The 24526-nt window shown below is 34.8% G+C and overlaps 1 protein-coding gene across 6 annotated transcripts in view; it reads right to left on the bottom strand.

The window, feature by feature from the left end:
- LOC150097752 (RNA-binding protein 4-like) overlaps positions 1-24526 on the bottom strand; it is a 294888-nt gene that overhangs the window by 211659 nt on the left and 58703 nt on the right. For all 6 annotated transcript variants that reach the window (XR_016549641.1, XR_016549642.1, XM_090406763.1 and 3 more), the window contains exon 4: positions 11471-11554. Coding sequence is in view for 4 of the 6 variants with exons in the window: in XM_090406763.1 (XP_090262889.1) it covers positions 11471-11554 (84 nt within the window). In the remaining 2 variants the exon portion in view is untranslated. The remainder of the gene's footprint in view (positions 1-11470; positions 11555-24526) is intronic.

Raw genomic sequence — 24526 nt, 5'->3', positions numbered from 1 at the left:
TGCAGAACACATAAGGAACTTTTTCGAACAGCAAGGAATAGAGACGACTGGAAGATCCTGCTCAAGAAAAGACTCAACCCGTTTTAGACAGAAGAGAAGAAGAGAGAAAGGCCTGACACTATTTCAAACTTTTCAGAAAGCAGATAGAAACCTAAAGAAAGCAAACACTGTTTAATATCCTGTGTGAGGCAAATTCTGTGGTAAATTTCAAAACTAAGTTCCTTTCTATATTTGGTTAGAAAATATGTATTGATACATACCATCTTCTAGTTTAATATTTTAATTATGCCAAATTGAAGCGTTTCAGCTCTACACTTTAGTAATTGATTATGCAACTACTGAGAGTTCACTTATGATGAATTGAACTTTCTGACATAGAATTACTTGCTATTAGTTTTGCTCTCTTTAGGCTATCCTTCTCTGAGAACCAACAGTGTGAAACAACTGTCAGGCCAGTGTAACCTAATTTAAGTACAGGTAACCCTCGTATAATGCAGTACTTACATAACAAGGTTTTGATATAACACAGTCTACATGTCAAATTGTAGTAACCCTTTATCTTTTCATATATTTTTCACCGCGTGACTTAAAAATCAAATTTTACCTTCATTAAATTTGAGTCTGCCCGCCTCACGCACGTAGTGAGTAGCAAATTTATACATATAAGTAGCGAATTTATATTAGGGGAAATACCCTTTAGCACACGTGTACGTCAGCTGTTTACCAAAGTGTTTATTTTGAAAATTGTCTTCATTTTCTTCCAGGGGAGCGCATTAAAAACCATGTGTTAATCTTAAGCTGAGCACTTTATTTTCTGATGAGTTACATACAATATGTAATGCTTTTTTTATGTAAAAAATTTATTTTTTTTATAGTAATGGCCACTTAGAGGGCTTTTGTGATATGGTTGAAAACGAAATTAGTGAATTACAGTATTTCGTGTATAATGCGATCCACGTATAATGCGAACTAGAAATTTTGTTTGAAAACCAGCTCTAAAATGCCATGTCCACGTATAATGCGATCTGTTAATCTTGTTCCCTAACATTATAAATAAAACAATATGAATTAATGAAAGAAATATTTATTTTAAAACAAAATTCTTTAAATTCTTCTTCATCTTTTGAGTCATCAAACATTTCATTTATAAATTCATCTGTAGGCATTGCGTCATCAGTGTAGCAGTTGTCATCATACTCTCCATTTTTTGTGCATCATCCTCGCTTTCGTATCATTTTCCGGCTAGGTTTGTTTAACCCTCCAACCGGCCAGGACGTATATAAACGTCCAGCTAAATCTGGATACGATTCAATACACCTGTTGAAAGAACATGGATAAGAAGTGCAATTCGGCTGTTCTGTCCTTTAGAAGGTGTGATAATCCTTCACGCTGTAGAGAACACTTAAACAGATTATGTTGGGAAGTTGAGTCTCAGTTCTCTGTAACAAGAAATGCAGTTCCTTGTTTTATGCTGAGCAACTTGACTGTTAGTTATATTAGAGAGACTAAAAATATAGAAATTATTTTTCTTTTCTATTTTTATTGTACAGTTTATAATTCCACAACAAAATATAAATTCTTGCATAATTTCTTCACTTAAATATTGCATTACCTTGGAGAACCAATGATTAATATTTTTGTGCTAATTTTGTCTAATTGCTTACTCGACAGAACAGTTTTCGAAGAAATTAATTCACGATAATAATTATTTGAAATATTATTTAAAAAAACGACTGCCAACGTTCTAGGTTATGTTGTCTTTGTTCAAAATCGTATTTCGAAGAATAATTCACAGTTATCCTTCAAGAAATCTGTGAATTATTCGACAACAACTTTGCTTTGTAGAAAATAATATGCAATTCTCATATCACTAATTGTTTTTCAAAATATCATAATTTGCTGTTCTTTGCACTTTCGCCTTTTTTGGTTTCCCTGTATAATCGGTCTTTATAAAATGAAATAAACAGTTATTATTTAAATTGATATGCATATATTTTCTGCTAGTTTATATATTTGTCTCCAATTTTAAAGTAAGTGATACTTTTGCGTATATTCTCTGATACAAAATATGTATATGTGCATGCATCAAATGTGAAATTTCATATTTTCATATTAGAATTGAAGTTTATTTCGACTTTGATAGTTTCACCCCCCCCCCCCTTCCCACTGCAACACTACCACACACATGAAAACTGTTATGAAACATAGGTACAGTTTTTATTTAATTCGTGATTTTTCCATAATAATTATTCCACATAACATTTAATTTTTCGACACGGAAACTAAGTTTTGATTATTATAAATTAGCAATTTATAAATAAGAAAATATACATATTATTTCCTCATCATTATAAATCAGGAAGTTATGTAACATTGGGTAATAGAGGAAATTAATATTTAAAAACACTGTCATCCTACAAATGCAATATCAGAATAATATGTTTCGAATGTCTGCTAATAAATTAGAAAGATGGAAAAACAAAACAAGAAATATCTGCCTGTAAAATATTCAGTTATTGCACGAGGTACTTTGGTATGTTCAAAAGAACATGCCCAGCAGGCATGTTCTTTTGATCTGGTTCCCACTGGGGGGGGGCAGTAATCTCCATTAGTCTTCAACTTGTAACTTGGCAAAAAGGAATATTAGAAAGTATACCCAATACACAATTCATTTGTGAGATGGCAAGCAAGAGCAGGAACATTCAGGGTAAGAAAAGAAAAGTTCGTGAGATGAAAAAAAGTTGAAGCCTTCGCCTTCCGAGCAGCTCTTGTTCTACCAATGAAGAGTGAAATCTTTCTAGCTCTGAAGATAGTGATTCTGCCTGTAATTTAGATATGTCTTCGTGCAGAAAATGGGTGATCGCCACTGAACATACACCAGCTTGTCCATGGTTTCCATTCATAGGTAAGCCAGGAATTACTGAAGATTTACTCCAGCACATTTTAGGCTCTTTTCGTCTATTTTTAAATGATGATATTCTTTCCTTCATAGTGGAACAGACTAACCTTTATGCTTGCCACCAACATCAGCAAGTTGAATACAGTCCGCATTCTAGCAGTAAACTTTGGAGCCCAATAGATATCAATATGCTCCTTACATTTATCGCACTCTTGATTGTGCAAGGCATCGTGAAAAAGCCCACTCTCGAAATGTATTGGTCTACAGACTGGATTCTGAACACACCAATGTTTCGTGATGTTATGACTGAAAAACAATTCAGTCTCATCATGAAGTATTTGCGTTTTCAGAATAATAAGGAATAGATCAGGCAACACTTCCTTGCCATCTTTTGTCCTCAACAAAATTTATGATTTTCTGATGAAACTCCGTCAGAAATGTAGATCACTATACATTCCTGAGAGAGACTTGAGTATCGATGAAAGCCTTATGCCATTCAAAGGTAGACTGAAATGTAAGCAGTATATTCTCCAAAAGAAAGCAAAGTATTAGGTAAAATTTTTATGCTTTGTGAATCCGAAAGTGGATATCTTTATGATTTCAAACCTTATACGGAAAAGCAGACTGTAATCGATGCGTGCAGTAATGTAGTTACTAGACCCTTTACTTGGTAAAGGTTATTGCATTACAAATGCAAAAAGGCGAGATATTCCTCCAGATCAGGCATCAGGAAAACTATCAAAGGGAGAAATCCGAGCTCATCAGCGAGGAAAAGTCTTTGCGCTACGTTGAAAAGACAAAAAAGATGTTTTTCTGCTATCTTCCCTGCACAATCTATCAATGGAATCCGTGGAGAGGCATGGTTTCACGAAAGAAAAACCCACTGCTGTGGGTGCATACAACAACACTATGGGGTGAAGTCAACAGGTGTGATCAGCAGCTATCATTCTACTCTGTAATGAGGAAACAGCATAAAAAATATTATAAAAAAGTGTTTGGACATATATTGGATTTTGTTATTTGGAACAGTTTCCTCTCCCCTTGTTGATGCGTGCAGTAATGTAGTTACTAGACCCTTTACTTGGTAAAGGTTATTGCATTACAAATGCAAAAAGGCGAGATATTCCTCCAGATCAGGCATCAGGAAAACTATCAAAGGGAGAAATCCGAGCTCATCAGCGAGGAAAAGTCTTTGCGCTACGTTGAAAAGACAAAAAAGATGTTTTTCTGCTATCTTCCCTGCACAATCTATCAATGGAATCCGTGGAGAGGCATGGTTTCACGAAAGAAAAACCCACTGCTGTGGGTGCATACAACAACACTATGGGGTGAAGTCAACAGGTGTGATCAGCAGCTATCATTCTATTCTGTAATGAGGAAACAGCATAAAAAATATTATAAAAAAGTGTTTGGACATATATTGGATTTTGTTATTTGGAACAGTTTCCTCCTGCAGAAAAAGAAATGTTTGTCTACCATAACATATCTAGATTACAGAATAGAAATCACGAAAGCATTGCTACATGCATATATGCCTTCTTCAGCAAGCAGGAAAGCAGGCAATCCTTCGAGACTTCTGTGGTTGAACACTGCTACCTCCAACCATTATCCTGAGTCTACCAGCCACTGCTAATAAAAAAAAAAACTTCAACGCAAATGCTATTTATGCAAAAAAAAAAAAAAAAACAATATCAGAAGGGAGACAACAATCTAGTGCCCTGAATGCAAAACTGCTTTATGTGTTTACCCTTGCTTTAGGGTATTCCATACTGTTGAAGATTTTTAAATTCTGAACAGTACGAAAAAAAAAAAAACAGTTTGTTTTCAGAGCCATCAAAACAGTCCTTTTCAAGACTACAAATACTGATAGAGAGATGCCTGACTGTACTGTTTCCATTTCATCTTTCAAGTAAATTATTTCACCAAAAATATGAAAAAATATAAATAATAAAATAAAATAAATAATTAAAATCTATAAATAATAACGTTAACATTTCGCCCTTGCCAACACACTACTACACACCCACAGCATTGATGTGATATAAGTTCACAATTTTTTGTGTGGGAGATTACATATATATAATACCTTAATTATATTTCAAACAATTATGAATAGTAGGTTAAATCATTCTCTGAGATGTTTTATTTCTTAATTTATGAAAGATTCTGTGTACCACAATCTCACCTAATACAACCTTTTTTTCAAATATGCCTATTACAAGATTGTTTTTTTTTTTTGTAAATAAGAATACAGTTTGGCGAAACTTTATCTATTAAATTTTCATAGTGTGTGCCACAAATTAGAATTTTTCTAAGTAGCACGAATATTTTTTTATTATAAAACAACAAAGTTTGATAATAAATATTTGCACTACAATGAAGTTCGACAGATTGACCAATATTATTGCATTATTTCTCCTGTGGGAGAAAAACGGTAAAATGTCACCTCCAGAGGAGACCTCCACATAGCCTTTAAAGGAATGCGGAGAACTGACCAGGGCTTCTGACCTAATGTCCAATCCTCACCTTCTCGTGGTGCACCCTGTTGGGTATCTACTTTGATACTCAACGAACGAGGATGGGCTGGCAATTTGGGATTTAGCCGACCTAATTGAATTCTTATTGGTTAAACCAAAATAAAAAATGATGGTACAACATGACAAAATTTCATGCCGGCTGGGGCGTCGCCCGGTTAAACAACGCCCCCGTTGTTTTCGCCAGGGAACCAGGGCGAACAGCGAAAAGTCAGCTACTGGAACAAATCTGAAAACAAACCCCAACTCAACATCACCAGAGTTAATGGAGCTAGCTGAGGAATTAGATAAGTACCAGATCGACATAATAGGGGTGACTGAAACAAAAAAGACCAAAACTGGTGAGATCTTTCTGAGCAATAAATACAAAATGTTATATTCAGGCAATAACAATCAAGGAAAAGAAGGAGTAGCCATAGTATTCAACACAAAATACGAGGCTAATCTTCTTGAATGGCAGTCAGTCTCAAGCAGAGTAATGTGGGCAAATATGAGAATGGGGAACTGGACAATGAGACTTATTTGTGCCTATGGTTCCACAGAAGGTTCTACTAAAGTAGAAGAGGAGGAATTTTTTGAGGCTTTAGAAAAAGCAACTGACAATGAAAAAGGAAAAGTTGGTCCTTGTTGGGGATCTAAATAGTAGAGTAGGAAATGACTGTGAGACATACAAAAATATTTTGGGAAAATTTGGAGAAAAGAGCAAAGCTAATAATAATGGCAAATATTTGTTGGATTTCTGCTCAGGACATGGACTGGTTATTACTAACACCATGTTCCAACATAAAAATGTGCACAAATTCACATGGAGAGAAGAGGCAAGGAATAAGAAAAGGAAAAGTCTCATTGACTATGTTATTGTTGATAGTGATGTTTTCTCCCTGGTGCAGGACACCAGAGTGTACAGAGGATTTGAAATTGGAAGTGATCACTATTTAGTCTTGAGCAGGATAAAATTGAATTTCATATTGAAAAGAATAACATGTAAGAAAGTTTTAAAGCAAATAAAAGTTGAGCAGCTCTCAGATGTAAACTGTAGACTAAAATACAGAAATATTATTGAAAAGAAAATGAAAGAGTTTGAGAACAGGTATCAAACCTTGGAGATTCAGTGGCAAACTCTGAAGGAAACATTGATTGATTCTGCCAGAGAGGCATGTGGTGAGGTTGTGTGCAAAGATAAAAAAATCAGAACTCCCTGGTGGACACAGGAAGTTAAAGAGGCAGTGAAGGAAAAGAAGAAAGCATATCAAAAGTTCCTGGCAAATAAGTCAGCTTTTACTCTTACAGAATACAGAGACAAATGTAAGAAAGCTAAACAGTGTGTAAAACTAGCTAAACAAAAGTCATGGGAGGACTTTGGCAAGAATATAGAAAATAAATATCAAGAAGGTGGCAAAATATTCTGGAGGTTGTTGAAGAAGCTTAGGAATGGAGGAAAGAGTGCTGTAAAAGGAATTAGAGATGATAAAGGTGAAATGAAAACAGGAGAAAAAGATATCCTTGAAGTATGGAGTAATTACTTTGAAAAACTGCTAAATGAAACAAGCAGTGATGACAGCACAGTGATAAAAAACACTGACCAGGCATGCAGTCAGGAATATATATCCATACTTGAAGTAGAAAAAGCCATCAAAGGCTTGAAATGTGGAAAGGCAGCAGGAGTAGATGATATTCGACCAGAAATGCTGAAGTATGGTGGTATAAGAGTCTTACAGTGCACTGCATAGTTCAGAAAGCCTGGACAGAGGGACGAATTCCCGATGATTGGAGTAGAGCTCTCATAGTGCCCATATATAAAAAGGGAAATAAAACTAAATGCGAGAATTACAGAGGTATTTCCCTACCGAGTGTTCCTGGCAAGATCTATGCAAGTATACTTGAGAAACGGTTGAGAAGAATTGTGGAAGAAAAGCTTGGTGAAGAACAAGCTGGATTCAGGCCAAATAGAGGCTGTCAGGATCAGATCTTCACTTTACGACAAATAGTCGAGAAAGCATGGGAATATAACAAAGATCTGTATTTATGTTTTGTCGATCTGGAAAAGGCATATGACAAGGTGCCAAGAGAGAAGCTATTCAATACGCTGCAGTTACATGGTGTCAATGGGGCATTATATCAAGCAATACTTAGTCTTTATTTGAGTTGTTAGTCAGCAGTTAGAATTGAAGGAAGTACAGGAAGATGGTTTAATGTTAAATCTGGTGTGAGACAAGGATGTACATTATCCCCTCTGTTATTCATTATCTATATGGATCACATTATGAAGGAATGTGGTATTAAACCTGATATCAAAATTGGAGATGTTAATGTCAGCTCTTTGCTTTATGCGGATGATGTTATACTTCTAAATCCGCTACAAGTCTGCAAGATTCTCTGACTAAATTGAATAGCTGTTGTAATAGATATGGTATGAAGGTCAGCAATAAAAAGACAAAGACAATGAAAATAGGCAGAATCATTGAAAATATCAACTGTGTTGTGAATGGAGAACCTGTGGAACAAGTAAAACATTTCAGCTACTTAGGCACAATTTTTACTGAAGATGGTAAACTAAATATAGAAATAGACAACAGAATCAGCAAAGCTGGTATCGTGGGAAGTCAATTGAATAAATTCATATGGAATAAGAAAGAAATTAGTCGGAACACTAAATTAGCTGTATACAAGACTGTGTTCAAACCAATTTTAACTTATGGATCTGAGAGCTGGGTCAGAAGTAAAACACTTGACCAAAGACTAGAAACCGCAGATATGAGAGTCCTGAGAAAGATTAGAGGCGTGAACAGATGGCATCAATGGCAATATCATATTAAAAATGAGGATATTAGGAAAGAACTTGACATTGTCAGCATCCAGGAATGCGTTAGCAGAGCTAATCTCAGATGGTATGGTCACTTAAATAGAATGGGAGAGGAAAGATTAGCAAAACAAGTGTTCTCTGCCAGGTTGGCAGGAAAACGACCCAGAGGAAGACCAAGATATAGGTGGATTGATACGGTACAAAGTGCCTTAGACGATAGAAATATAAGATCTGATAATGTTGGAGTCTTGACAAGTAACAGACTGATTTGGAGGAAAATTGTAGATAGGAAGTTAGTAATGATGTAATTTTTTCATGTAGTACTGTCATATCCTGTACACCCCTTGAGGGTACATGGCAGGAATTTGATGATGATGATGATTTCTATTGGCAATACAAGAGCGAAAAAATCTGTAAATTGTTTACATTATAGCTGATAGAGAATTCATGCCAGAAAAAATATTCCTATAAGAGCATCAGCAGATATAACGACATTCTCTTCTAGTTTAGATACGTGACATTATTGAAGTAAAATTTTTGCTACTATTTTACACTAAACTGCATGAGCATGTTCTTGAAGTGATTTACGTCTGTAACAATTGCCTGCAGATTGAATAGGTGTACTCCCCCCCCCCAACGCAAAAAAATAAATAATTATGTAACAGATATATGCCTTTTCTCTTAAAAAATTCAAATCCTTTTTTTCAAGATAATTGTATCAAATAATTTAGAATTCTTCGATAATAAAAGTGAAACTAATCACTATAAATAAAGAGATCATTTTTGGCATAAATACTGCACCATAAACCTATATTGTCAGTAGAGTGAAGAAAATCTACTGTTACTAAATGAAACGACATTCTTGCTTGAGGCAATTTAGTGCAACTTCTTGGAAGCTTTCTTTCTCTTGTGTTTCTCAAAAGAATAATCTAAGACTTTTAGCTTTTCCTCCAGCTAAGAGGATTATTGTCCAGCAATTCTAAGATGTATTTCAGAAATAGCAATCAGCAGCAATAGAAGTAGTAATATTTAGATTTTAAAAAAAAATATGCTCTTAGAGAATACAGAGACAAATGCAAGAATGCTAAACACTGTATAAAACTAGCTAAACAAAAGTCATGGGAAGACTTTGGCAAGAATATAGAAAATAAATATCAAGAAGGTGGCAAAATATTCTGGAGGTTGTTGAAGAAGCTTAGGAATGGAGGAAAGAGTGCTGTAAAAGGAGTTAGAGATGATAAAGGTGACATGAAAACGGGAGAAAAAGATATCCTTGAAGTATGGAGTAATTACTTTGAAAAACTGTTAATGAAACAAGCAGTGATGACAGCACAGTAGAAAAAAAACACTGACCAGGCATGCAGTCAGGAATACATATCCATACTTGAAGTAGAAAAAGCCATCAAAGGCTTGAAATGTGGAAAGGCAGCAGGAGTAGATGATATTCGACCAGAAATGCTGAAGTATGGTGGTATAAGAGTCTTACAGTGCCTGCACTGCATAGTTCAGAAAGCCTGGACAGAGGGACGAATTCCCGATGATTGGAGTAGAGCTCTCATAGTACCCATATATAAAAAGGGAAATAAAACTGAATGTGAGAATTATAGAGGTATTTCCCTACTGAGTGTTCCTGGCAAGATCTATGCAAGTATACTTGAGAAACGGTTGAGAAGAATTGTGGAAGAGGTGAAGAACAAGCTGGATTCAGGCCAAATAGAGGCTGTCAGGATCAGACCTTCACTTCACGACAAATAGTCGAGAAATCATGGGAATATAACAAAGATTTGTATTTAAGTTTTGTCGATTTGGAAAAGGCATATGACAAGGTGCCAAGAGAGAAGCTATTCAATACGCTGCAGTTATATGGTGTCAATGGGGCATTATATCAAGTAATACTTGGTCTTTATTTGAGTTGTAAGTCAGCAGTTAGAATTGCAAGAAGTAGAGGAAGATGGTTTAATGTTAAATCTGGTGTGAGACAAGGATGTACATTATCCCCTCTGTTATTCATTATCTATATGGATCACATTATGAAGGAAAGTGGTATCAAACATATCAAAATTGGAGATGTTAATGTCAGCTCTTTGCTTTATGCAGATGATGTTATACTTCTAAATAAATCTGCTACAAGTCTGCAAGATTCTCTGACTAAATTGAATAGCTGTTGTAATAGATATGGTATGAAGGTCAGCAATAAAAAGACAAAGACAATGAAAATAGGCAGAATCATTGAAAATGTCAACTGTGTTGTGAATGGAGAACCTGTGGAACAAATAAAACATTTCAACTACTTAGGAACGATTTTTAGTGAAGATGGTAAATTAAATATAGAAATAGACAACAGAATCAGCAAAGCTGGTATGGTGGGAAGTCAATTGAATAAATTCATATGGAATAAGAGAGAAATTAGTCGAAACACTAAATTAGCTGTATACAAGACAGTGTTGAAACCAGTTTTAACTTATGGATCTGAGAGCTGGGTCAGAAGCAAAACACTTGACCAAAGACTAGAGACCGCAGATATGAGAGTCCTGAGAAAGATGATAGGCGTGAACAGATGGCATCAATGGCAATATCATATTAAAAACGAGGATATTAGAAAAGAACTTGACATTGTCAGCATCCAGGAATGCGTTAGCAGAGCTAATCTCAGATGGTATGGTCACTTAAACAGAATGGGTGAGGAAAGATTAGCAAAACAAGTGTTCTCTGCCAGGTTGGCAGCAAAACGACCCAGAGAAAGACCAAGATATAGGTGGATTGATACGGTACAAAGTGCCTGAGACGATAGAAATATAAGATCTGATAATGTTGGAGTCTGTTACTTGACAAGTAACAGACTGATTTGGTGGAAAATTGTAGATAGGAAGTTAGTAATGATGTAATTTTTTTCATGTAGCACTATCATATCCTGTACACCCCTTGAGGGTACATGGCAGGAATTTGATGATGAAAAAAAAATAAATAAAAAAATAAAAAATAATAACACAACTGAACTTTCTTTTGTGAATTTTGCAGTCACTTTGCAAATAAATACAACTCCTTAGCTTTTCAAGATGCACATTAACAGATTCTCTCTGACCACTTTGCCCATACCTTTAATACAGCATCATAGACTTAGTTACCTCATGTGAGAATAGATATAAAAATAAATTATTTCTCTGAATTTATTTTTTTGTTTTTTAAAAAAATTTCCAAAACTGTACAATCCAAATACATATACGTTAAACTTACCTCAACTGTTATTTTTGTACCCATGAACTCAGAATTATTCAGCCCCTCAATTGAAGCTTTAGCATCATCCTCTGTAGACATGTGCTTAAAAAATGAAAGAAAGTAATCAAAAAGCTGTTACAAATGAAAGATCCTTATCACTACCACATTTTTTAGGTATCTTTGATCAAACTAAATAAAAATCCCTTATTATATACTTTATATTTTAAGTGGAACCATCTAAAAATCATCACCTTGCTTAGAGAAAGTTTGAAGTAGTTTAACAAGTCTCTTGAGCAAGGTGCTCAGATTATTCCAACCTACAATACTAAATGTACAACAGGTTTACACAACTTCAGTGCATTAACTAAGTAGTCTTAATATTTTTTACATCTTAGATTGCAAGGGTACATTCTGTTATGAATCTATATGATGCCACAGTATATTTGACAAAGGTTTATTACAAAATTTCAGCATTTCATCAAAAGAAATTTCTTGGATATTCATGGCTTCACTTTCCTTCCACTCCTACAGTAGAGCAGCTACTACTATATACAAAACAACTTAGAGCATGCCTCCACTGGTCATTAGCAGCCAAAAGATATCAGAAAAATAATTGTTTAGATAGCAGTAAGTCCACATCATGATGATATTCCAACATAAATTGTGCTTGATTTGTACTATAGAATAATTTTTTTATGATTATGTAGTAGTAAATTTATTTTGACCAATAAAAATTAATTGTAAAAGAAAATACAATGGGTTGATTTTGGTTGTAACAATATAAAAATGAAACCTATTAGTTTCGCCACAGATACTTGTGGCTTCTTCTGGGTAAGTATAAACAAAAAATATAATAGAAGACTAACATGAACCAAAACATCACAAGAAATGAAGAAAAACTGCAAGAAGAATTAGTCTCTTCTCCAACTAGATGTGTGCAACAGATATTCTAAGAAACTCATACAAAAATTACTAATCTCTACACCTGCTCCACAGCAAAAACCTGACTTTTACTATAGTACTTCAGTTTCCATCCCTTACTTTAGTAGACTTTCACTTAAGATTGCTAGTTCCCTCAAATCTCATGAGCTAAGAGGGACTTTCAAGCCCATTTTAACTATATGAGATTTACTTCATTCGCCTAAAAAACCACAACTCTTTCTACAAACATCCTGGGGTTTATTTTATTAATATTCCATGAATCTTATGGCCTTTCTTATATAGGGCAGACATCTAGAAGTTTGGAAATAAGAAAGAATATATGGTGATATCAATAACATTATAGAATACAATTCTGGCCTAGGTTTTCATTTTTCCTATGCACACAACATTGAATGGAATAAGAGCTTCATGCCTTACATAGAGGGCAACTTCCCTGCTCATAACATAAAAAAATATACCATGGTCGACACCATATCATTCACAAGGTGCACTCAATAGGAACAAGGATTGATTCTGTGTGAAAGATCTGAGTGATATTTGAAAATCGCTCAGTTCTTTCTGCATGCCAGACTAATTTTTCAGCCAACTACCTGCATACATTACTGAACAATAACCAATTCATGTCAGCTCCCACTTTTCGAATATAAGTCAAAAAGGTTTATTTTGACTTATATTGTAACAGTCCACATGTTTATGTTTTTAGTAATGTTATGGTTCATTTTATTGTATTGTATTGTATTTTTTTGTCCATCACTACCCAGAAGAAACTGCAAGTATCTGTGGCAAAACTAGATTTTCTTTTACTTTAGTAGGTTTTCATTTTTATATTGTTATGACCGAAATAAATCCGATGTATTTCCTTAACCAACTTTTTATCTTTATGATCTTACATAATTCATTTTAACATTTACTATGCAGCACAGAAATAAGCTTACTTAAATACTATCCTAGAAATGGGAGTAAACAAGTCAGACAAAGCTAAAAGGTCCACTGCCCTCGCCTCAGTTCTTTTAAAAATAATGAAGTCAGTCAATTTCTTCACCGAGTGGAAACATGGCAATTACCACATTTCAGCATATAAGACGCACTTTTTTTTTCTTTAAAAATAGGTCTGAAAAACAGGGTGCATCTTATACACCGATATTCAGTTTTTTATTACTTTCATTTCTGGAAATTTTCTCTGTTCCGAGTTACATGAATTCTTTCTTGCTTCCTTGTGGTGTGCGAGAGCATTCCAGTTACATAGAGTTCAGTGGATGCGCTTAAAACTGCTTAAAGAAGTGATTGTACATGTTCACGCATAAGGCTGGATGGATGAAGGAGGAATGAAGTTATGGATAGATAAACTTTGGTCTAGGTGCTCTGGCAGACTATTGAAGAAGCCTGCCCTGCTAGTATGGGATTAGTTTCGTTCTCACAGAACAGAAGATGTTAAAAATAAACTCAAGGAATTGAAAACTTAGCTGTAATTCCAGTAGGTCTAACTAGTCAGCTTCAACCTTTAGATGTCTGTATTAATAAATCATTTAAGGGATTTATGAAGGAGAAGTGGAACACTGCATCCAGAAGACTGCTGGATGCAGTCTTCAGATTTTGAGGTTATGGCAACAGGAAGAAGCCTAGCATTTCACAAGTTTGTGAATGGGTCAAAGCTACATGGGATGCTGTGAAAACTGAGACAGTGGTTAAATCATTTAAGAAGTGTGGCATTAGTAATGCACTGGATGGTACAGAGGACAATTTGTTGTATGAGGACTCAGATTCTGATTTAAAAGAGGTTTCAAGTGTCACTTCGTTTAGCTCTGGAGAAGAATATCTGGGTTTTGACGAAGAAGATTAAAAGATGGGTACTCTTTCCTAGTTAGTTAGGTATTTGTTGAAAGTAGACGTACTTATTACTTTATATTTGAAATACTGTAAATTCATTATAATATTCAGTGATAAAGTTTTTTTTCCTAAAAAATGTGTACAAAAAGAGGGTGCGTCTTATAGGCCGGTGTGTCTTGCCGGCAAATACAGTAATTAGAGACTCGTAGTCTCTACTCTCGATTCAGATCTCCTGGATAAGAGACCATTAGCAAATCTTCAGATGTAAATCATGGAATGATTTCAACTCATGAGTATATTTCACATTTCAAGAGCATCTGATAAGATTATTATTACTACTTGACTTTCAGGTAGTCAGGGACTCAGAGGCAAGCTACATATCACCTACACTAGCTGTCAATACCTTTCCTTCAATTAATTCACATTACCTATACTCACCAAAAGCAAGTCATTCCAATCACAAGCTACTCTGAGAAAGATGTAGTTCTCATACCTCTGCATTCATTCTCAACTTCCATGGTTGCCCTAACATCTTCTCCCCACCCTCCATAATATTAAAAATTCCATATACTGGTGTCCTGTATGATTCTTTCACAACTTCATTATATATATCACCCATTTCTGTTTCTCTTATTTGCTGGTGCCTGTAATCCACAAAATGACTTCCTTATCCTTTCATGTCACTGTTTGTTTTAGCATTGCAATTATCTTGAGTTTGTATTTGCAATATTTGCTATATGGTCCCTGATCTTCAAATTCCTATTTACTAAAACTCCAAGATTCCAAGCCCAATCACTTTTTACTTTGCTGTGATAAGATATCCAGTGGCATATATAGGAAGATTATGCTAGAAGAAACTTATTTTTCTTCTAGATGAAAGGAAAATGTAAAAGAAATGTTACATTTACAAACATAGAACAGTCGTTTTCACATGCCCACAATTTCAGCCTATTTAAGTCATTGCAAGTACTGCAATGTCAGTTGCATTACTGATTATCCTGCCTATCTTTACATCAGCAAATAGCTGTATGTCTCTTGTCAAATGCATCCCAATATTATCAATGCAGAGATAACAATGGATGCAAGAATGATCCTTAAACAGACCAGTGGGCAGCTTAAATTTTGCAGATTCATACCTCCATACACTACTTTCTGATATCTGTCAGTTGGTCATTCTCTTATCCATGCTAACAATTTACAATCCAAACCCACACTCTCCATCTAAAAGCCTTCTATACCAAATGACATCAAACCAATAGCAAAGTCCAAAGTGTCGTGTATCCATTCCCCTTTTCTAACTCAACCATCATATTAGAAAATGTAAGTTCCTTAAACCTGATCTTCCCTTAGTAAACTCATATTGTTCATTTCAAAGTATAGATTCTCTATCAACCCATTTCTATATGCAAGCTCTCACCAACTCCAAGGATACTGATAAGGTGACAATGTGCATCAATCTTGTGCAATGAGGATTATCATATATTCCATTTTTATGGCATCTTCTCTGAGACTCCAATGATTTACTTGCAACATAATGATAGAATTCTTTGGTCTTTAGCTTGCAGATCCAGGTTTTTTTTTCATACTCTCACTTAGTTTTCCATACAATATTTTTTAACTATTCTGGTTTATGCCTTATAATTTTCATAAGTGACATCATTACGCGCATGGTATTCCTTCCATAATTTTTTTCCTTCAGAATCTCTTGCTTAATAAGAATGCATGCACATCCATTTCACTTCTATACTATTTAATCATTGGCCTCTAGAGAGACATTCCAATATTGCATCATTTTTTTTGTTTTTTTTAAATATTTCCCATGCACATGCAATATCCTTCCCATCTAGAAACTGATACCGTGAGATTTTTCTATTGGCCATATTTCAACCTATTCAAATTTACTGCTTTGCTGTTCATCATATATCCTTTTCTGAACAAAATATCTATACTTACATATTTAGCTACTTCTCCAGTCAATAATACATGATAGTGTCACCAGCCAAAGGCAGAACAGTCGCCTCTAACTGAAATCCCCCCCCCCTCTACTCTGACACTATAATCAGTGAAATGTTTTTTGATCTTGAGCTTCTGTCACAGTCTGCTTGAGGAAGTTATCTCCCAGCAGCTTAATAAATTCAGCTTTATTCTCTTAACCATACAGTTACCTTCATGGCTTTATGTATACTCACCTATGCAGTCTGCATGGCCTAGTTAGACATGCTTTTTGATCTCTATTCATATCTATTAATCCATTTACACAGACAATCCTACATATATTTAGTCAAAACTGGACAAACACACAATCATCCTTTTGTTTATTTTATTATTTTTTTATTATTATTTCTTTATCTCTGTAAAGATTTTGTTTTACACCGAGTGGTAAGTAATTAGACAAGAGTTCATTCCAACTGATGCAATGACTTAACTCTATTTCTTTTACAGTCCGGAAAAATGACTCAAGTACCAAATAAAAAATATATACATTTAATGAAACTAAAACACTATATACATTTGAATATATAACTACAAAATTAATTAGATCCAAGGCCTTCAAAAATAAGTCTACACTTGATAGATTTTCGTATCGAAAAAAATTAAAATCATTAATTCATTCTCTGACTCGTTCTATTATTGGATTGTTTAACATATACTTAATCACATCTACCAGACTAAACACCTTGTTTTCACAACAAAAAATTTTCAGTCAGTTTCTTTGTTAGGTCCTTTCCAAAAATAAAAAATAAAAGCATTAGCAAGGTCATCTCTACTTATAGGAGTTGCCAAACGGTGTGTCACCTTTTTATTAAATTACTCTGGATTTAGAGAAAGATGTTGAAAGTTTATTTTTCACTTGGTTAGATTATAATAAATTTAGTTTAATCCTTTATCCAAGTGTGAGCAAACAAAGTTTGCACCTGAAAGTGTCTTCAGGACTGGGGTAAGGTGGTACAACACCTGGCAACTCATTGCAAAGGTGGAGCAAGCTAACATCACTCCTATCTCAGTATCTCCCATAATGGTTTATTATAGTCTAACCAAGTGAAAAATAAACTTTCAACATCTTTCTCTAAATCCAGAGTAATTTAATGAAAAGGTGGCACACCGTTTGGTAACTCCTATAGGTAGAGATGACCTTGCTAATGCTTCTGCCTGTTATCTCCACATGGGCCTGGCTCCCACTGAAGAGACCTCAATAAAGGTCGAAACTAGTCTGGGTAGTGGCCCTTCCCTTAATGCATAACATTATACATGTCTGCAAGGAGATGTCTTTTGCATTATGGGAGATACTGAGATAGGAATGATGTTAGCTTGCTGCACCTTTGCAACGAGTTTCCTGGTGTTGTATCACCTTACCCCAGTCCTGAAGATAATTTCAGGTGCAAACTTTGTTTCTTCACACTTGGATAAAGGATTAAACTAAATTTATTATAGTCTAACCAAGTGAAAAATAAACTTTCAACATTTTATTCTATAAGAACTTGATTCATCTCATCCATCCCTTTAGGACAGGTAGCGTCGCCTAATGAGGAGTTCACGACAAAATTAATGTGCGGCCAGTTCATCACCTCCTTGCTGCATCCCCTAAGGGATGTGTTCATGACTGTAATCTGTGTGCATTCACGGGGATGGTTTGTCTGCTTGCTGGATGACTCCTGATGGCGGAAAAAACCCTGCTGTCCACGATGAAGACCGGCTAATTTGGCTATGGCTGAGGAAGATCCTTAAGTCCTTAAGCTCCTCACATCGTCAACAGAAATCGAACCTAGGACACTCCTTCCCCAGGCATACGGTTGCGAAGCGCAAAGCCACTAGGCTAATCGTGCAGACTTTATAAGAACTTGATTCAAGATAATTATTTGTCAAACAATTATTTTATAAATTAATGAAAATCTGAATCTTAAAAAAGTACAGCCACCATCTGGTTCCAAATTAAGTTTTCTTAATTTTTTATTCATAATCATAGTTCGAAGAATACTTCATATTGTGTAAAAGTTTGCGCTTTTCGATTCTGCTTTATCATATCACATAATGTATAATCTTTATAATGTAATCTGCAGTTCTTTGCGATTCAAATTCCTTGGTTTCCCAGAATTGCTCATTACAAATCAAAATAATGTTATAAAGTAAATTGTTATGTATATATTTTCTACTATAGTTTAGATATTATGTGGCAATTTTGAAGAAGAGACTTTTGCTATAGTTTATCATTCATAGTGCCTCAAATGTGTTATTGCAATACCAAATTTTTCATTACAGAATTAAAATTACATTTCATCTTTGACAAAACTTCCCTCTCCAACAACACTATCATACATTTTTTGAAATGTGCCCATTACGAGACTGTTTTTTTTTAGTAAATAATTGAATAATAACAATGAAAACTTCATAATAAAACTTCTTAAGGTTTCATAATGGGGTGCTTAAGGATCAAAGCTGTATAACTGAGAGGAGACCTCCACATAGCCTTTAAAGAAATGCGGAAAACCGACCAGTGCTTCTGACCTAATGTCCAATCCTCACCTTCTCGTGGTGCACCCTGTTGGGTATCTACGTGGATACTGAATGAACAAGGATGGGCTGGCAATTTGGAATTTAGCCGACCAAATTGTATTCTTATTGGTGAAACCAAAATAAAAAATGATGGTACAACATAACAAAATTTCATGCCGGCTGGGGCATCGCCCGGTTAAACAAGGCCCCCCGTTGTTTTCGCCAGGGAACCAGGGTGAACAGCGAAAAGTCAGCTACTGGAACAAATCTCAAAACACACCCCAACTCAACGTCACCAGAGTTAAAGATCGGTACTATCAACATAAGAAGCCTGAATGGCAACGAAATTGAGCTAGCTGAGGAATTAGATAAGTATCAGATCGACATAATAGGGGTGACTGAATCAAAAAAGACAAAAACTAGTGAGATCTTTCTGAGCAATAAATACAAAATGTTATATTCATGCAATGACAATCAGGGAAAAGAAGGAGTAGCCATAGTATTCAACAGAAAATACGAAGCTAATCTTCTTGAATGACAGTCAGTCTCAAGTAGAGTAATGTGGGCAAATATGAGAAGGGGAACTGGACAATGAGACTTATTTGTGCCTATGGTCCAACAGAAGGTTCTACTAAGGTAGAAATGGAGGAATTTTTTTAGGCTTTAGAAAAAGCAACTGACACAATGAAAAAGGAAAAGTTGGTACTTATTGGGGATCTAAATAGCAGAGTAGGAAATGATTGTGAGACATACAGAAATATTTTGGGAAAAATTGGAAAAAAGAGCAAAGCTAATAATAATGGCAAATATTTGTTGGATTTCTGCTCAGGACATGGACTGGTTATTACTAACACCATGTTCCAACATAAAAATGTGCACAAATTCACATGGAGAGAAGAGGCAAGGAATAAGAAAAGGAAAAGTCTCATTGACTATGTTATTGTTGATAGTGATGTTTTCTCCCTGGTGCAGGACACCAGAGTGTACAGAGGATTTGAAATTGGAAGTGATCACTATTCAGTCTTGAGCAGGATAAAATTGAATTTCACATTGAAAAGAATAACATGTAAGAAAGTTTTAAAGCAAATAAAAGTTGAGCAGTTCTCAGATGTGAACTGTAGACTAAAATACACAAAGATTATTGAAGAAAAAATGAAAGAGTTTGAGAACAGGAATCAAACCTTGGAGATTCAGTGGCAAGCCTTGAAGAAAACCCTGATTGATTCAGCTAGAGAGGCATGTGGTGAAGTTGTCTGCAAGGATAGAAAAATTAGAACTCCATGGTGGACACAGGAAGTTAAAGAGGCAGTGAAGGAAAAGAAGAAAGCATATCAAAAGTTCCTGGCAAATAAGCCAGCTTGTGCTCTTAGAGAATAATGAGACAAATGCAAAAATGCTAAACAGTGTGTAAAACTAGCTAAACAAAAGTCGTGGGAGGCCTTCGGCAAGAACACAGAAGAAAATAAATATCAAGGTGGCAAAATATTCTGGAGGTTGTTGAAGAAGCTTAGGAATGGAGGAAAGAGTGCTGTAAAAGAAGTTAAAGATGATAAAGATGACATGAAAAAGGGAGAAAAAGATATCCTTGAAGTATGGAGTAATTACTTTGAAAAACTGTTAAATGAAACGAGCAGTGATGACAGCACAGTGATAAAAAACACTGACCAGGTATGCAGTCAGGAATACATATCCATTCTTGAAGTAGAAAAAGTCATCAAAGGCTTGAAATGTGGAAAGGCAGCAGGAGTAGATGATATTCGACCAGAAATGCTGAAGTATGGTGGTATAAGAGTCTTACAGTGGCTGCACTGCATAGTTCAGAAAGCCTGGACAGAGGGACGAATTCCCGATGATTGGAGTAGAGCTCTCATAGTACCCATATATAAAAAGGGAAATAAACTGAATGTGAGAATTACAAAGGTATTTCCCTACTGAAGTGTTCCTGACAAGATCTATGCAAGTATACTTGAGAAACGGTTCAGAAGAATTGGGAAGAAAAGCTTGGTGAAGAACAAGCTGGATTCAGGCCAAATAGAGGCTGTCAGGATCAGATCTTCACTTTACGACAAATAGTTGAGAAAGCATTGGAATATAACAAAGATCTGTATTTAAGTTTTGTCGATTTGGAAAAGGCATATGACAAGGTGCCAAGAGAGAAGCTATTCGATACGCTACAATTATATGGTGTCAATGGGGCATTATGTCAAGCAATACTTGGTCTTTATTTGAGTTGTAAGTCAGCAGTTAGAAATGAAAGAAGTAGAGGAAGATGGTTTAATGTTAAATCTAGTGTGAGACAAGGATGTACATTATCTCCTCTGTTATTCATTATCTATATGGATCACATTATGAAGGAAAGTGGTATTAAACATGATATCAAAATTGGAGATGTTAATGTCAGCTTTCTGCTTTATGCAGATGATGTTATACTTCTAAATAAATCCACTACAAGTCTGCAAGATTCTCTGACTAAATTGAATAGCTGTTGTAATAGATATGGTATGAAGGTCAGCATTAAAAAGACAAAGACAATGAAAATAGGCAGAATCATTGAAAATGTCAACTGTGTTGTGAATGGAGAACCTGTGGAACAAGTAAAAAAACATTTCAGCTATTTAGGCATGATTTTTAGTGAAAATGGTAAATTAAATATAGAAATACATAATAGAATCAGCAAAGCTGGTATGGTGGGAAGTCAATCGAATAAATGCATATGGAATAACAGAGAAATTAGTCAGAACACTAAATTAGCTGTATACAAGACAGTGTTTAAACCAGTTTTAACTAATGGATCTGAGAGCTAGGTCAGAAGTAAAACACTTGACCAAAGACTAGAGACCGCAGATATGAAGAGTCCTGAGAAAGATGATAGGCGTGAACAGATGACATCAATGGCAATATCATATTAAAAACTAGGATATTAGGAAAGAACTTGATGTTGTCAGCATACAGGAATGCATTAGCAGAGCTAATCTCAGATGGTATGGTCACTTAAACAGAATGGGCAAGGAAAGATTAGCCAAACAAGTGTTCTCTGCCAGGTTGGCAGCAAAACGACCCAGAGGAAGACCAAGATATAGGTGGATTGATACAGTACAAAGTGCCTGAGACGATAGAAATATAAGATCTGATAATGTTGGAGTCTTGACAAGTAACAGACTGATTTGGAGGAAAATTGTAGATAGGAAGTTAGTAATGATCTAATTTTTTTCATATAGTACTATCATATCCTGTACACCCCCTTGAGGGTACATGGCAGGAATTTGATGATGAAGTTTTCATAAGAATGTGTGTGCCACAGATCAGAAAATTTGAAGTAGCACTAATAATTATGGCATATTCAAAGAAAAAATAAGATTCTGTATAAAGAGAAGTACAAAAAATTATTTCATGCTGTTCAGCTTTCTTCCTTCTTTTGTTTACTGGCAGAAAATAACATTAACCTTCATATCTAACTTTTATGACTTAAAGGTGACTTCAAGTATAGACAATAACATGTAATCTATTTGTAAAAATTTAGCTATTCCTTAAAGAATTGAATACTGCGACCCAGAAAGAAAACAAGGTAGTGGTCAATAATAAAATTGCAAAGAAATAGTATGGATATAGATAAGAGTAATTATTTCATTTCTAGATGGGTAAAATAGAGTTAGATTTTGGATACTGAAATGTGAAATACAAAATTAAAAAATAGTAGATATTTATAATACAGTTATTGTAAGTGGTCATGGCAGTGGGGGGGGGGGGGAATACTTCAAAGCAAACATAAAATTTAAAATAATGTCTCAGATAATTTCATTATATTTTAGTTGAGTAACAGAATTAGTAGTTAAATGAGCACTCTACAATAATAACAACAATAACAATCTGTTTCATTTTTCTGATTTCATTTGAAATATTACTGGATATACATTTGTGATATTTTAAAAATTAGCTACAAAACAAAAATGTAATGCAATTGAATATAATTTCTTGTTCATAAAAGCAGAAAGTTGTTCACGAACAACAACAGTATCTAAACCTGTAAGCATACTGATGACATTGCCATTAATATGAATAGTGCAAGAAAAAAATAATAATGTTCAAACCATATTTATTTAAATAAATGTTGCTTGATAGCATTTCCCCCCCCCCCTAGAATATTTTAAAATAACTGTTCAAACACAAACTTTGGAAAGCAGTGCAAAAATAATTTCCACAATATTTTCAGTAATACAACTTCCAAAGTGAATATACAAAATGATGACTGGGAATTTCCAAATAGAGGAAATTCCAGGTAAAACATTTCAAGAGGTCATAAAGGTTGCAACTCCACTACAGTTAATGCCATTCTTATAATTATTTCAGATGTTCAGTCAGCAAATAAGAGAAAAGTTCGTCAAAACACTAAATTACCTGTATTCAAACCACAGTGTTCAAACTAATTTTAACTATTAATTTTAATTATTTTTCTGCTTTGGTATAGGCATAGGCAGAATACGAAGCTGGAGTTCTCGATGCTAGCCAAATGCAATAAGCTCAATTTTTTTCTTTGACTGCTTCGACACATTAATCTGTCAAGACTAACATTATCAGATCTTATTTCTATCTATTAAGGCACTTTTTACTGTATTAGTTCACCTATATCTTGGTCTTGCTCTGGATCTTTTCCCTCCAACCTGGCAGAGAACACTTGTTTTGCCAATCTTTCATCTCCCAAAGTGACAATACCATTGAGATTAGTTCTGCTAACACATTCCTGGATGCTCACAATGTCAAGTTCTTTCCTAACATCCTTGTTTTTAATATGATATTACCATCTGTTCACGCCTCTAATCTTTCTCAGGACTCATATCAGTGGTCTCTAGTTTTTGGTCAAGTGTTTTATTTCTAACCCAGCTCTTATGGGTTAGAAATAAAACTCAATATCTATGGTCTCTAGTCTTTAAAAGCTATCAAATGCCAGAATTGTGGAAAGTAAGCTGGAATAGATGATATTCAACAAGAAATGCTCAAATATGGAGGTATAAAAGTTTTGCAGTGTAGCCACTGTAAAATTTAAAAGGCCTGGTGTCAGGTCAAATTCCAGATTAGAGTAGAACTCTCACTGTTCCCTTTTATACAAAGGGGAATGAAAACTGAATATGAGAATTACATAAAGGAATTTCTCTGCCACTAGGTATGATTTATGTAAGCGTACCTGAGGAGGCTAAGAAATATTGTGGAAAAGAAACTTGAACAACAAGCCAGGTTCAGGCCAAATACAGGTTGTCAAAATCAGATTTTCACTCTACAACAAATAGTTGACAAATTGTGGGAATACAGCAAGGGTCAGTACTTAATTTGTGTAGATTTGGAAAAGGCACAATGTGCCCAGAGAAAAACTTTTCAAAATGCTACAATTAGATGGGATAATTATAGAGCCATACAAAGTCTATATTTAAGTTGCAAGTCAGCAGTTAGAAATGAAGGAAATACAGGAAGATGGTCTGATGTAAAATCAGGCATAAAACATCACTATCTCCTCTCTTATTCATCATCTATATCGATCACATTGTGAAACTGGCATTAAACCTGATATTAGAATTTAAGATATCAAACTTATCTTCACTTTATGCAAGATGTAATCCTAAACACATTCAGTACACGTGTTCAGGATTCTCTATTTTTTTTTTTTTATTCATATAAATGGATCCCATAGATCAATATAAATAAAGAGGTTGAAGAACTTATAAGCACATCAATGCCATTTGGTGGGGGTATAGTCATAGGTTGTAGTTGTTTGGGAATACTTCATGAGAATGGCTGTTTCCCATAGAGGTGGATGGAATGAAA

This window comes from Typopeltis vanoorti, chromosome 17 (genome assembly GCF_054136105.1).
Source record: "Typopeltis vanoorti isolate ZY-2024b chromosome 17, IOZ_Tvanoo_1.0, whole genome shotgun sequence".
Lineage (NCBI taxonomy): Eukaryota > Metazoa > Arthropoda > Arachnida > Uropygi > Thelyphonidae > Typopeltis > Typopeltis vanoorti.
Note: the sequence above shows the minus strand (reverse complement) of the source record. Positions and strands in the feature narration are given on the sequence as shown.